Source organism: Stenella coeruleoalba, assembly GCF_951394435.1.
Source record: "Stenella coeruleoalba genome assembly, chromosome: 20".
NCBI lineage: Eukaryota > Metazoa > Chordata > Mammalia > Artiodactyla > Delphinidae > Stenella > Stenella coeruleoalba.
In genome coordinates, this window is record NC_137166.1 from 2,137,500 (window position 1) to 2,151,632 (window position 14,133).

Sequence of the window (14,133 nt, forward strand, 5' to 3'; positions counted from 1 at the left end):
CTCATGGCCATCACTGAGGCTATCGGGAGCCGAGGCACCGAGCAAGGATCCCGCAGTAGGATTTAGGGAGGCACTGCTTAAGTCCTGCACATTAGGGGTCCCTTTCCTTTCTCAATCACAGGAAGGCAGGGCCTAGGACAAACAAAAGCATCTAAGTGGAGACCACACACATCCTGGCCACACATCTCAGGGAAAAATAAGTGGTGGGTCCAGGCACGGAGCCTATGTTTTTAAGGCACCCTCATCTTAATCAGAGTCTCAATCTTAATTCTGTTTTCATTTGCCTAACCACAACCTGGCCTCCAGGCTCTTCCTCTCTGGCCGGGATTCTAAGTGAGAGGAGAAGCAAGGCCATGGGGTGGGGGAGATGGAGAGCCGTACTCCAGCTGGCTGACCTCTTGTCTCAGCCTGGTCCCTGCCTACTGAAGTAATTCAACAGTGTCACTGATTCAGATGCAAGAAGTCATCCCTCGCACATCACAGCTTCATTGCAAAATCATTTGGGGAATTTTGGGTGAACCCCAAATCTTTCTCTTTCTCAAAGATAATATTAATTTCTGCTCCACCCCAGCTCTATGGAAAATGCAGACACATTGTCCTACTGTAGACCGAGAGCTCTCCTAGACTGCACTGTCATCCCCGGGCCCTGTGTCAGGCACAGGTATGTGGCAGGTATGGCCTGAAGGAGCGAGTGAGCCTGCTGTCCTGCTCAGCGTTGTGTGGGGAATCTCTCCCTGCTGAACACACAGCCCCACCTCCCTGTTACCTGTAGCCCCCTTTCTCTCACATGGAGGGATGCCCCTTCAATCTCCTCCCATGGGTCCCCAGCCTCTCTACTTTGTAGCAGCTGGAGAAACACTCAAGTCCCAGTGGAAGCCAGGGGTCACCGGCTGCAGAGCAAGGGAAAGTGAGAAGCTCCAAATAGCCCAGGGCTGGAGGCTGTTTCAGGGAAGGATCCCCGGGTGGCTGGGAGAGCAAGGAGAGCAGAGAAAACAGAGAAAACTGCAGCCTCAGGGCCGGCTGGGAGTCAGTGCCCACCAGCTCCGCTCCCAGGAGGCCCCTGGGGAAGGGAACCGTGTGCGGAAGGGAAAGCTCCCTTGTGGACTGGTGGCCCAGCTGCTTCACAGCAGGGACTCCAGGCCGTCAGTTCCTTAGAGTCGGAGGGCCTGGGTCTCATTTCTCCTTGGAAGCCCCAAACCCTTAGTGGGGTCTGGTCCAGCAGGGCAGGGATTTAATATCTGTTGAATTAAATTGAGCTAGACTGAAGTTGAGGGGGAAACAACACTGTATGAGTTTCCTGGGGCTGCTGTGACAAACAGCCACAAACTTGCTGGCTTAACACAACAGAAATGTATTCTTTTACAGTTCTGGAGGCCAGAAGCTCAAAGTCAACGTGTCTGCTGGGCCATGCTCCCTCTGAAGGCTCCAGGGAGGGTCCTTCCTGCCTCTTCCGGCTCCTGGTGTCTCCAGGTGTCCCTTGGCTCCAAAGCTCTGCCTCTGTCTTTGCATGGCTTTTTCTTCCCGAGTCTCTGGGTTTTTTCCGTCTCTTACAAGGACACTCTCCTTTAGGGCCCACTCTAGTCCATGATCTCATCTTGATTCTCATCTGAATTATAATTACAAAGACCCTATTTCTAAATAAAGTCACAGTCTGAGGTTCTGGGTGAACAAGACCTTTTGGGGGACACCCTTCACCCCAGTGCATACATTAAATAGCAAATAGCACAGGCAGAAGTGGCAAGAAGGCGGCTGGGAGCTGGGAGACCTTGATCCAGTTACTTGTGGCTCAGTTGTCCCAGCTGTCAAGGGCTCCCATTAGCATCTCTGACCTCCACTGCCAGCTGGGAGGCGGGGCTCCCGGCTGCTTTTTACAAATGAGGAAACTGAGGCTCAGAGGGGTTGAATGTACGGCCAAGGTCACACAGCCTGCTAGAGCTGGGAGTAGAATCCAGGTCGACTGGCAGTGGAGCTTAGGGATTTCACAGCCATGAAGGGCTGGGTTTGAGGAAAACCCCAGCACCGATAAGGTCCCAAGATCTTTCCATTCCAAGGAACTTAATTTATCAAAAGAAAGCAACGGTGAACTGTTTTGGTTTTCATGTTCCTTCACTTCCTCATGTTGTAGATTTTGGAATGCGGCTACTTCCCTGGAATCACTTGAGAAGGTGAGGTCGAAGAGAACAAGGATTAAATTATTCGCAGAAATTAGTCTGTACTGGAGAAGTAAGGTGCGGAGACCCAGCTGGACCCAGCCTTGCCCCTGTTGCCTATGAGGACCTAATACACTTGGGAAGCTACACTGACCTTCACCTGGATGCCTGCTCCTTCCCACGATGGCCAAGAACACCAGGCGGTTCAGGGAAGATTTGTCCCAGGAGTGGAGGGGGTGGGGGATTGGGAAGCAAATCTTCTCCCCCCACCCCAAGTATGGCTCTGCAATGTCTGTTCAACTTTGAAGTCCAGAGGTTGCAGAACGTCTTGTTAGGAAGTTTCTAGTACCTTGGACCATGTCCTGAAGAAATGCATTCATTTATTCAATCAATCTCTATTGTGTACTGCCCAGGACCAGGTTGTCAGCTCCAAAGGCGGGAGGGCAGGCTTTGTTCGCAAGGGGCCCCCCAGGGCTCAGAACCTGGCGTCCACCAGGCCCCCGTCGAGCTGCTGAACAAATGCAGGAACAGGCCCCGTCCTAGACCACAGGACGTCAGAAGAAAGGTTCTACTGAACGGGCAGGGAAGAATGAATTTGTTGCTCCCGGGCCTCGGTTTCCTTATCTGGAGATGGCGGACCGCTGCCTGCAGCTGTAGGGTTATAGGTGGCTGGACCACCAGCCTCTCCCCCGCCTGTCCCCAACCCAGAATCCGTGCCAATGCAAATGCTCCCTGACCCTGGCCGGTGTGCTTGCATTCTCTCGGTTCCCAGAGCTGAGGAAGTAACCCGCTGAAAGGAGGCCGACTTAATGGCTCAATTTGGATGAGGTTTTCGTTCATAGCTTGTTCCCGTCACATCTCAAGGCAGGCCAGCCGCCTCAGAGGTGAGGGCGCCGGGCCTCTGTGAGCTCACGACCTTCTCACGGGCCCCGGGTGCGGTTGTCATCACCCTCACTTTCGGGGGAGGCGCCCAGGACTCAGAGAGGCCAAACGACTCGCCCAAGGTCACACAGCTTCGCAGAGACAGAGGGGGGATGGGGACGCGGGTCTCTGGAGCCCCGCTCCAGCGGCTTTTCGAAGACACTCGCTGCCTTCCTACTGTGACGCTCAGGAATAAAACGGGAAGCCGGGACTCCCGCTTCCACCTAAAACAATGCTCCACGCAGATCTGTGTGAACAAAAGCAACCAGAAATCCGCCTCGGGTTTTCGGCCCGCCCGGCCCGCCGGCCAATTGACTCCGCCGGCCGCCGCGGGGCGGGCCGGGGCGGTTCCAACGTGATCGACAGCCCCACGGAGGCGTGGCCGGGTCAGGGGCGAATCGGATTGGGGACCCGGAACAATCATGGGTAGAGAAGGCGCAGCCCGAGCCAATCAGCTCGGGGGGCGGGCCCGGCCGCCTGGCTGTCGTGAGAGGCGGCCTCCCCGCCCACTTGCGCCTTGTCCCGGCGCCCGTCAGCTGCGAACGCGGCGCTCGGCCCGGATCCGTCCGCGGCGCTGGGAGCAAAGGCGCGAGGCCGTGGCAAGTGCCGGCGCAGATCCCTCCGCCGCCCGCTCCCGAGCCCGCTCCGAGCGCCGCTCCCGAGCCGCCGCGGCCTCCGTCCCGGGTAACGGCCGTCGGCCCAGCGCGGCGGCGCGGCGGCATGGCCCGGGCGGCTCCGTCGGGGGGCGGCCCGCAGTGACAGACCCTGCGGCGCGGGGGGAGATGGGGGCGGCCGCCTCCCGGGCGACGACGACGACGACGAGGAGCAGCCGCCGCCGCCGCCGCGCACCGGCCGCCGCCGGGGACGGGCGCGGGCCAGGAGCCCGCCCGTGAGCGGGGGGCCCGAGGCCGATCGCCGCCCCCGGCCGCCCCGGCCGCCCCGGGCCCCCCCGGCGCCCCGCGCGCGCCCGCCCGCCGGCCCCTGGCGGGGGTCTCGCCCGCGCCGCGCGCCCCCGGCCCCGGCGCGGCCCTCGGCGCCCGGCCGCCCTCGCCCTCGCCCGGCCCCGGCCGCGCCCCCGGCCGCGCCCGCCCGCGCCCCCGGCCCCGGCCCCGGCCCCGGGCGGCGGCCCCCGGCCCCGCGTGGCGGCGCGGCGCGGGCGGCAGCATGGTGGAGAAGCGCTGCCCGTTGCAGAGGGACGGCGTGTACCGCTGGTTCTCGGAGCTGCCGTCGCCGCAGCGCGTAGAGTTCCTCTGCGGCCTGCTGGACCTGTGCATCCCGCTCGAGCTGCGCTTCCTCGGCTCGTGCCTCGAGGACCTGGCCCGCAAGGACTACCACTCGCTGCGCGACTCGGAGATCAAGGCCAACAACCCGGCCGACCTGGGCAGCCTCACCAACCTGACAGACGAGGTGGTGCGTAGCAAACTGCTCGTGTCGCTGGCGCTGCTGGGCTCGGAGCAGCGCGAGGCGGCGGGCGTGCTCTACCGCACGCTCACGCACATCGACTCCATCATCCACAACTACGGGCTGCAGCTCAACGAGGGCCGCACAGGCGATGAGTTCCTGCTGCTCTTCACCATGGCCTCCAACCACCCGGCCTTCAGCTTCCACCAGAAGCAGGTGCTGCGCCAGGAGCTCACGCAGATCCAGAGCAGCCTGAGCGGCGGCGGCGGCGGCGGCGGCGGCGGGGGCCCCGGGGGCAAGAGCGCGCTGCCCACATGCCCGGCCTGCCACAAGGTGCGTGCCCGCGCCCCAAGCCCCCGCCTGAACCCCAAACCTCACACCTCGCTCCCCAAGCCCCCACTGGCACCCCACATCACCGCAAACCCCTACCCGCACCCCAGGCTTCCGCCCCACCGTCTCCTCGCCACCCCAAGCTTCCACTACGCACTTCACTCCGTGTCCCACCTCTCCCTCCTGCACTTCAGACCCCACCCTCACCTCAACCCCCTATTCCCTCCTTGCACTCCAAACCCGCACCCCTAGACCCCGCCCGGCACCCCACGCCCCCTGGGGCCCGTCGCACCCGCCTTGCTCGGGGGCCCGGGGGAGGGGGCTCCGGGACTGGGGAAGGGCGCACCGGGCAGAGTTCGCGGCCCGCCGGGCCTTCGGTACACGTCTTCCGCGGGAAGCTGGAAGCGCGATAAGGCCTTTGTCCCCTTCATCGGGCTCTTGGGCGACAGATAACTGTTACACATTGTGTTCTCTTGGTTTCTCCAAATCTGGTGTTTATTATCAGAAAAGGAAGCCGCTAGTGAGGTGGAGATTAGAAGGCGCTGTAACGATAGGAGACGTTCGCGGGGTGCTGTGCTGGGGCTCCCACGGCCTAGGTGTCCATTTCCCGGGAGTGGTGGGGTCGGCGTCGCCCCGAGGAGGTTAGGGTCGGCGTGGGCCGCAGGCCGCCATGGGCCGCAGGCCGCCGTGTGCACGTGTGTCAGTGTGTGCGTGTACGTGAGTACACGTCTGCTTGAGTGTATGTGCATTGTGTGTATACGTGAGTGTGTGCTCACGTATATATGTGTATAGAGTGTATATGTGTATTTCTGAATGTGTACGTGTGTTTGTATTTATATTGTGTGTAAGAACAGGGCTGTTGTAACAGACGGAAAAGCAGGTTTGGAGCCTTCAACGCATGTGAAACAGTTATTTCTCCGTGACCCGCCTTCCTTTTTAGAAACAAATCCTAGGCTGATTGAGAGTCCAACTAGGATGAGTTAAAAGATCTCCTGTCTCCAAATTAAACAGGAAGGGCAGAGTGGTCATTCAGTTAGAAATGTGAACTTTTGTCTAGATGTTTAAAAATTATGTAAACACAAAGCATTTGGGGCTCCAGTGTCTTTTTAACAGCCCCCTGGGACCCTGTGCCAGAATTGTGCTCCAAGCAAAAGGATTTATCTTTGACCACGTGTGTTGTGTGATTTAGGATTAAAACTGACTTTCTTTGGTAGTAAAAGATTGCAGTCATACCAGTAGTCTAAGTGCTTTTTGATAGTGTCTGTGCTGTCTGAAACTAAAGCTTTGTTTCTCTGGTTTGCTAGTGGTGGTTTTTAAGCTCTTTCAACTGTGGATTGTGGCTTTTAATGATTTCCTTTGAGACGGGGTTGTGATACCTACATTGGTTGGTTTTTTTTTTTTAGCTGCATTGGGTCTCCATTGCTGCGCGCGGGCTTTCTCTAGTTTCCGCAATCAGGGGCTACTCTTACTTGTGGTGCGTGGGCTTCTCATTGCGGTGTCTTGTTGTGGAGCACAGGCTCTAGGCGCTCAGGCTTCAGGAGTTGTGGCACGCAGGCTCAGTAGTTGTGGCTCGCAGGCTTTAGACTGCAGGCTCAGTAGTTGTGTTGCACGGGCTTAGTTGCTCCGTGGCATTTGGGATCTTCCCGGACCAGGGCTCGAGCCCGTGTCCCCTGCATTGGCAGGCAGATTCTTAAACACTGTGCCACCAGGAAAGCCCCCCTACATTGGTTTTTAACGTGTCGTATCTTTTTTGAGATATGAACCACCTCTGAGACTTTGGTTTCCTGTTTTAAGCGTGTGTTCAAATCCCATCCTAAAAATGTTTTTCCAGCTATGACAAAGGGAAAGCAGGGCCCTATAAGATGTCGTTGTCCACAGGGCACTCAGTAGGCTGTGGGGTGCTGGTGTTCATGGGGTTTCAGTCCCTGGTGGCCGGTTTCATGAGGTCTCAGTCCTCTGTTCGTGTTGGTAAACACTGGTAGTGTCGTACTCCCCTCTTGAAGCGGATTCCTGTGTGTGTACGGATGAATCACTTTATAAAAGCAGAAGGTGCCGATTATTCTGGCGGGGCAGTGAGCTAAAGCTAGAACCAAAATACCTTTTTTAAGAGAGACTTTTTGTCAAGCCAGAAACCCCTTTGATGAGATGCAGGGGCTGGGAATTGACCAGCTGTGTGACCTTGGCCAGAATCCTCTCTCCTCCTGGTTTTCCCTTTTGGGGTGGAAGGCAGGTTACCTGTCTCATGGGCTCGTTTGGAGGGTTCCATGAGGTCCCATGTGAAGCGCCCAGGAGATGTTCTATGAGTGCTGTCTTGGCCCTGTCCTCTCTGGCTTTCCATAGAGGAGTGCTAACTTTGTTTTTGGCTGCAGTGCTGGGCTTGTAGGATCTTAGTTCCCCGACCAGGGATGGAACCCCGGCCCCTGACAGTGAGAACGCCAAGTCCTAACCACAGGACCGCCAGAGAATTCCCTAGGAGTACTAACTTAAGCAAGGCACGTTGTCAGGGAGTGACATATTTATGTTTTGGAGTTTTGGTGTTTTCTAAGTTGATTTTTGAATGTGTAGTTACTTGGAGCTGGCTTTTTTTTTGTTGTTCTGTTCATCCGTGGGAAATTGGAGAATTTTGCCTGACATTTAATAATGAGGTTATAATGAGGAGCCTTGGGGCCATTGCTTCCATGTTTCAGAAACAATCATGGTGTCTAGTTTTTTTTTTTTATAAATTTATTTATTTTATTTTATTATTTACTTTTGGCCGCATTGGGTCTTTGTTGCTGCGCGCGGGCTTTCTCTAGTTGCAGCGAGCAGGGGCTACTCTTCGTTGTGGTGCACAGGCTTCTCATTGCGGTGCCTTCTCATTGCGGAGCACGGGCTCTAGGCACGTGGGCTTCAGTAGTTGTGGCACACAGGCTCAGTAGTTGTGGCTCGCGGGCTCTAGAGCACAGGCTCAGTAGTTGTGGCACATGGGCTTAGTTGCTCCACGGTATGTGGGATCTTCCTGGACCAGGACTTGAACCCGTGTCTCCTGCAGTGGCAGGTGGATTCTTAACCATTGCGCCACCAGGGAAGCCCATGGTGTCTAGTTTTACCTGGTACATCCCCTGTGTCACTGCTGAACTTAACTTCACTCATATTCATTTAACTTTCTGTTCCTTTGCTGCTTTCAAATTTGTGCCTGACACTGATGCACAAGTCCTGTGAAATCTAGCAAGTAAGCCTTTTGCCTTGTTGGTGTCCCTGAATCTAATATTTAGTGCAGTCCTGAAAAAGCAGCCCCTTAAAGCTGTGTTTGCATTTCTTTTGTAAGACGTTGTGTTTTGTTTTGAACTCTTTGAGCTTAGAGACTTTGTGTTTATCTTTTAGAGATAAAGATGTTGATTGTTTTTTATTCTTTATCCTATTTAAAGGGACATACTTCTTGTAATTAAATTTTCTGATATAGTATTTGCAGTTCCTTCTCCAAAGTCTCACTGGGTTATTTTAAAATTCTTCTTGCTCCAAGGACTTGTAGAAGAAGTTTAAAAGTGTGAAGAATGTAAAATAGACCTTTTTACTTTTAGAAAGGAAGGTGTTCATAGGCTGGAGGGCGAGTGGGTGGCCTCACTGCGCTCGTAGCTGGGTGCTGCAGGTGTGCAGTGCGAAAAACGGTCTTTCCCTTTTATTTAATTATAAAGCCATAGTTTTGGGAAAAGTTTAAATTTATCCTTTACCATCTTTTCTATGTATAAGTGACAAAGTGCTGTGGCATATGCTTATTTATTTATTGAGACTTAATTCGTGTATCATGAAATTCACTCCTCTGAAGTGTCTAATCAGTGGTTTCTAGTATATTCACAGAGCTGTGCAGCCATCACCACTGTCAGATTCCAGCACATTTTCATCACCCCTAAGAGAAACCTGTACCTGTTTGCAGTCACTTCCGTTCACCCTCCCCCACCGGTGGCAACCACTAACCCACTCTCTGTCTGTGGATCTGCCTGTTGTGGGCATTTCATGGAAATGGGGTCACACACTAGGTGGCTTTTTGCGGTTGGCTGCTTTCACTTAGCTTCCTGTTCTCAAGGTTCACTCATGTCCTGTGTAGCCTGTGTCAGCACTTCACTCCTTTCAGGTTGAATAATTTCTGTTGTGTGGCTCTACCCCGTTTTGTCTGTCCATCCATCAGTTGATGGGTTTGTGAGTTGTCTCCGGTGCTTGCTTCTAGACTTTTTCATTCACGGCCAGTAGGCTCGTGTCTTAATCCCTTCCACCTAACACTTGCTCAGTCGCCTCCGGAGCATCGCCCACACACGGCCGTCCGGAGGGACCTGGCTCTCACGTTAAGAGTCCACCCGGCGGATTGCTGGGCGTCGGCGCGGTGCCCGGCAGGTCTGTCCCTGGCCTCCCAGAGGAACTGCAGTGAGAGGTGGCGGAGGCCACTCTGCTCTCAGGACTGATGGTCAGCTCCGTGGTCACGCTGTGAGCCCCTCCTGCCCTCCCGTTCCGGAATCCTCGTGATCAGGATCCTCACGGACCTATTTCCAGAGGGCGTCGAAACTGTGTCTAAAGTGCTTAGTGCAGGAGTGTGGTGGGTGGTGGCCCTTCTCTGGGTGTGTGTCCTCCTCTGGGGGCTGAGTGCCCGAGAAACTTGGGGTCCACGCAGATACGGTGAACAAACCTGCTAATAATCTCTTGCCCAAGGCAGGCGAGAGCTTGCTTTGTCTCGTTGCTTTTCGTAAGCTGTTGGAAATCGTTGCAGTTCAGAGGTGAGACACCTGGTGGTTTGTCACGTGCTGTAGAAATGGCTTCCTCTGGTTTCTCCTTTAACCCTAAACCCTGGAGTGTTGGAGCTGAAAGTAGTCTGAAACCACAAGAAGGGACTTTGCCTGGAGCTGCTGTTGTTCCCACTCAGGTTAAAGGAAGAGCTGTGCCTGGAAGGCCAGTGCGGCTCCCTGTTCACACTTGTTCCAGGCAGCTGAGGTCCAAGGTCACCAGTCTCCACGCAAGTCTGGCTTCCTTCATCACACTGCAGGAGAGGGCGTCCTGAGAGGGATTGGAGTGGTTTTTTTTTGGCCAGCTTTTATAGGTCCCAAAGAGTGTCCTCTTTCTGTAGTGAAGTACATGATAAGGAATTGAGACATCCTGGGGTACAGTTTTAATTGCTTTTCTGCTGCTGGTGTGTTCATTGAAAATGAAGACCCGTCACCTGTCCTTGGAGTCGCAGTCCTGCTGTTTTTCTCCTGTATAATGGCTCAGATTGTGTGGCACTTTAATGACTGTCTTTTGCCCTCAGGTTAATTTAAGGCTGTTTACTTTGACACGAGCTAGTTAGCATTTGCTTTATTTAACTCAGCAAACATTTTTGAGTTCCTGTTCCACCTGTGTTCTGGAGTATAGTTGTAGAAGCTGGAAGTGTCATGTCATATTAGGGTGTGATGAGCGATGGGGTAGCATTACTGATACAAGTTAGAACGTAATTGCAGATGAACATCAACATTAGCCTCGTTTCTGCAGTTTTTGAAGTTCATTGTTCACTTAGTCTTTATTGTACCCATCTTTCTTCTCAGTCCTGTATACTTTATTTACCTTCCTTTTGGATTGAGGACATTTTGGATTAGTATACGTATTTTCCCAACAAATTCACTTCCGAGTTTTACAACTTGAAAGGAAGCTAGGAGAAGGGACCCGAGCTGGTACATCCTTTCTGTTTGCTAAATCGTTGACTGCTGACCTCCTTAGAGGCTGTTAGTAAATCAGAGGAAAAATTTTATCACATCTAGGAAAAACAGTCTCTACTTCAGTATTCTTTTTATTTTTTCCTGCCTTAGATGGATTGGATTTTAGAAAAAAAGATCCTTTGGGTATCTTTTTTTTTTTTGAGAACCCTCCTCAGAACACTACTTGTCTCATTAGTTTGAGTAGGAACTGTTGCCCCAAGTTCACTAACTGGTTTACAGATTATTGAAGGGTTTCTGATGTTTGACTTTACCCTTGACATATACAGTTTAGAAATCAGTTTCAACCAGGCAGCTTTTCTCCAGTCTCTGTAGCGGTTTTGTGGGAGCCTCCCTATTTATAATAGCCACTCTATTTTATAGCTGCCCTGTGAGACCTAACATATTACAGCAGCGTTTCCTGTCAAAAGCGAAAAGCAATTATCAAGAACTAATAAAATATTTGGTTAATTCTTAAGCAGTCTGTTTTGTTTTGGGTTAGAAGGCCTGACGTTATTTAGAGTGAAGAGAAGACAAAGGCAAGACCCACTATCTTTCAAGTAATTGCTCATTTCACATAATCTCTTTGGCACAGTATATGGCCAGGACCTCAGAGGCAGGGCCAGTGGACGCGCCTCTGGGGGTTGGAGCTTCGGGTGGACGTTTTGGGGCAGAGGTTGCCTTTCTGTCCCAGGCAGTCCCTCTGTCTCTGTTCTGGTCACATCTGCCTGTTTCCTCAGGGACATCGTTAGGTCACGTGCTGCGCTTTGCTATTTCCTGACCTCCCCACCTCCCCACAGCAACCTTTGACCTCCACTGTTTTCCCACTTGGAGCATCAGCCCTTTCGTGGAAACAGCGAGACCCTTCCTTCCACGTGTCCCCTCCGTCATCAGCTCACTTCTTGGTTCCTTTGTGACCAAGTCCTGCCCCAGAGCAGTCAGCAGGCCTGCGCTCCAGGGAGAGCCCATTTTTAACAGTTTGGTGTGAATCCTTCTGATGTTCTAATGCCTATATAAATGTATACTTATGTATTCTTTGAAAACATCATATATACATAATTAAATACAAATAGGATCTCCCATACATGCTATTCTGCCCGTGTGTGCGTGCGCGCGCACACACACACACACGCACGCACACACACACACACACACACACACACACACACACACACACCCACACCCCCCCCCAGTGGTAGAGAATACAGCCAGCCTCCTGGAACCTGGCTTCTGCCCCCAGCCTCTTCAACTAGAACAGTTTTTATTAAAGGGAACCCAATAAATCTTTTAAATTAAAAATATTTTAATAGATAATGAGAAGTAAAAAGAAAATTGAAAAGCTACAAAAGAATATTCAATGAAACATCCCCTTCTTGCCCCTCCCCCATCCCCCATGCAATCAGGGGAGGACACACAGGACGTTTCAAGGTTCCTTTCCTTTACCTGGTTGTTGATACCTTTTATATCACATTAAAAAAACAAGTTTTTGGTTTTTTGTTTTTTTTTTACCCAGGAACCCATGCAGTTCCGTTCCCCTCTTTATTCCTTGTAGAACCTTCTAGAAAGACTCTCTGTGTTTACAAATAGGTAACTGGTGTCTTGCTGCACACACAGGTCTGTCCCTTGTTTGCTTCTCTCGGCGACTTTCTTGATGAGCACTCTCATGTCAGTCCACAGAGCTGCTTCATTCTATTTCGTGGCTGCCCTGTGTGTCTCTACTGATGAGCACTGTTCCCATCTTACTGTTACAGACAATGTGTGTCACTTCCATATCATGTACACGTCACCTGCATATGGCCTTTCACATGTTGGTAAGCGTGTCTCCAGAGCAGAAGCCTGGACGTGGCGTTGGTGGCCGGTCACATGGTCTGCGCTTATGTAGTTATTTGGAGTGTCGCCGAGCTGCACCTTGTGGGACCTCCACAGCGTGTGTGAGCACCTGTCTGCGTCCCTCCCGGCCTGCGAGGCGTCAGCGCACCGCTGGCTGCTGCCGGACACTTAGGCGAGGAATGCTGCTCAGTGCAGGGACATGTTTGCAGGTGATCCATTTTATTTATCTTTGTTGAGCTCTCCGTATCCTTTGCCCCTTTCTGTTGGGTTGTTGATCTTTTCTTTATTGTTTTTTAGGAGCTCTTTAAGTTTCAAGGAAATTGTCCTTTTGTCTTTAGTGGAAGTTGTAGGTATTTGTTTTCCAGGTTTGGGTTTTTTGCAAAAGACTTTACTATGCAGTTCTTGTTGTTTGTTTGTTTGTTTTTAATGTCATTCTTACCAGTCTCGTTTGGCTTCTGGGTGTTGTGTCCCAATTAGAAATGCAGTGTACACAATGTGTCGTGCCTAGTACTAGACATATGCATAGATTGTGCTCATACACACATCATGCATTATACATGATAACCGTTCCCGGTGGTGTCTCCTTACGAAACTCGTGTGGTTTCTCATTTTACATTTAACAGATCCATCTGGAGTTTATTTGGTGTAAGGTACAAAGCTGGGTCTATATTTTCCAGATGACCACCTAGTTGTCCCAGTGCCATGTGTTGAATGATGCATCCTTTCCCTCTCAGAGTTGAAGTGCTGTCTCTTACGGTACGGCGTGTTTCCCAAGTATGTTTCGGTTTACTTCTAGACTCTCTATTGGGTCTCTCTGATGTCTCTATCTTGATGACCTCTTATTTGCCAGATTCGTTGGCTACTTTTCAGCCCTTATCCTTCTCATCTCTCATTTGTTCTGTGGGTTCCCTGCGCAGTGAAATTCCCCAGGGGATGGTGTTATTTATTTTATTTTTTTTTAAACAAATGGGGCTGCTGAGATGCTGGGTTAAAGGGTCTGGGCGGGGCCTAGTCACCCGCTGCCTGGGAGCCGGGCCCCCTCCCTTACTTCTCTGGCACCGCCGACTTCCTCCTGCTTCTATGAGCGTTTGTTTTCCGTTTCTCTCCTGCCCTTTTGATGATGGTATTCCTCAGGCTTCTCTCCTCCTTTCTCTTCTCTTGTTACTTTATAATTCATGACATATTCAGCTGTGATTTTGCCACTCTCTCTGGTTACCCCCAAATCTCTAACTAACTGGGACTGAGCTGCAGCTGGGTGTCCCAGGGAGCTCAGCGTGTCCAGAGGCAGGGTCCTCTCTTCCCATCCTTTACTGCTGCGCCCTTGTCCTGATCCCCAGCCAGGCGCCCACGCCTGCTTTCTCATTTTCAACCAGCTTGTTCTCGGGTCCCAAGCATCTCCACAGACTTACTGTTCTCCATCGGCCCTGCCGCAGCCCAGGTCAGCGTTGGTTCTGTCCGTCTGTCTGTCCCTTGCTCTCTCCCCACCTCACCTCTCCCTAACACACTTGGCATGATGGTTACATCTGTGGGACACTCCTTAGTAGGTGGATTTGGGGTGGTTTATCAGGGATTCAGGGTACAGATTAAAGCCATCTTCTGGGGACAAGCACAGCCCTAGCCCCACGCAGCCCCGCCTCATCCCAAGTCAAGAAGCAGACAGGAATGTGAGTGAGTGACGACCTCTTTGTAGAATTAACTGATGCCATTGTTTTAAGTCTACAAGAGGCAACTTTATAACTTCTCTTTTTTGTTTGTTGATTAAATTTAAAACAGAAATTTCGGTACCTTAACTCCTTTTAGAAATAACG

The 14,133-nt window shown here is 52.3% G+C and overlaps 2 protein-coding genes across 5 annotated transcripts in view; one reads left to right on the plus strand and one right to left on the minus strand.

The window, feature by feature from the left end:
- JPH3 (junctophilin 3) overlaps nucleotides 1-4,586 on the minus strand; it is a 170,118-nt gene extending 165,532 nt beyond the window's left edge. The window contains exon 1 of one of the 4 annotated variants that reach the window (XM_079906566.1): nucleotides 4,467-4,586. The gene's annotated coding sequence lies outside the window, so the exon portion shown is untranslated. Of the gene's footprint in view, nucleotides 1-766; nucleotides 4,121-4,466 lie in introns of those variants that run through there. The other 3 variants (XM_079906567.1, XM_079906568.1, XM_079906565.1) reach the window with 3 other exon arrangements.
- The window catches only part of ZCCHC14 (zinc finger CCHC-type containing 14), a 56,101-nt gene continuing 46,117 nt past the window's right edge, over nucleotides 4,150-14,133 (plus strand). Inside the window, exon 1 of the mRNA XM_079906563.1 lies at nucleotides 4,150-4,805. Coding sequence (XP_079762689.1) covers nucleotides 4,236-4,805 — 570 coding nt within the window. The 5' untranslated portion in view covers nucleotides 4,150-4,235. The remainder of the gene's footprint in view (nucleotides 4,806-14,133) is intronic.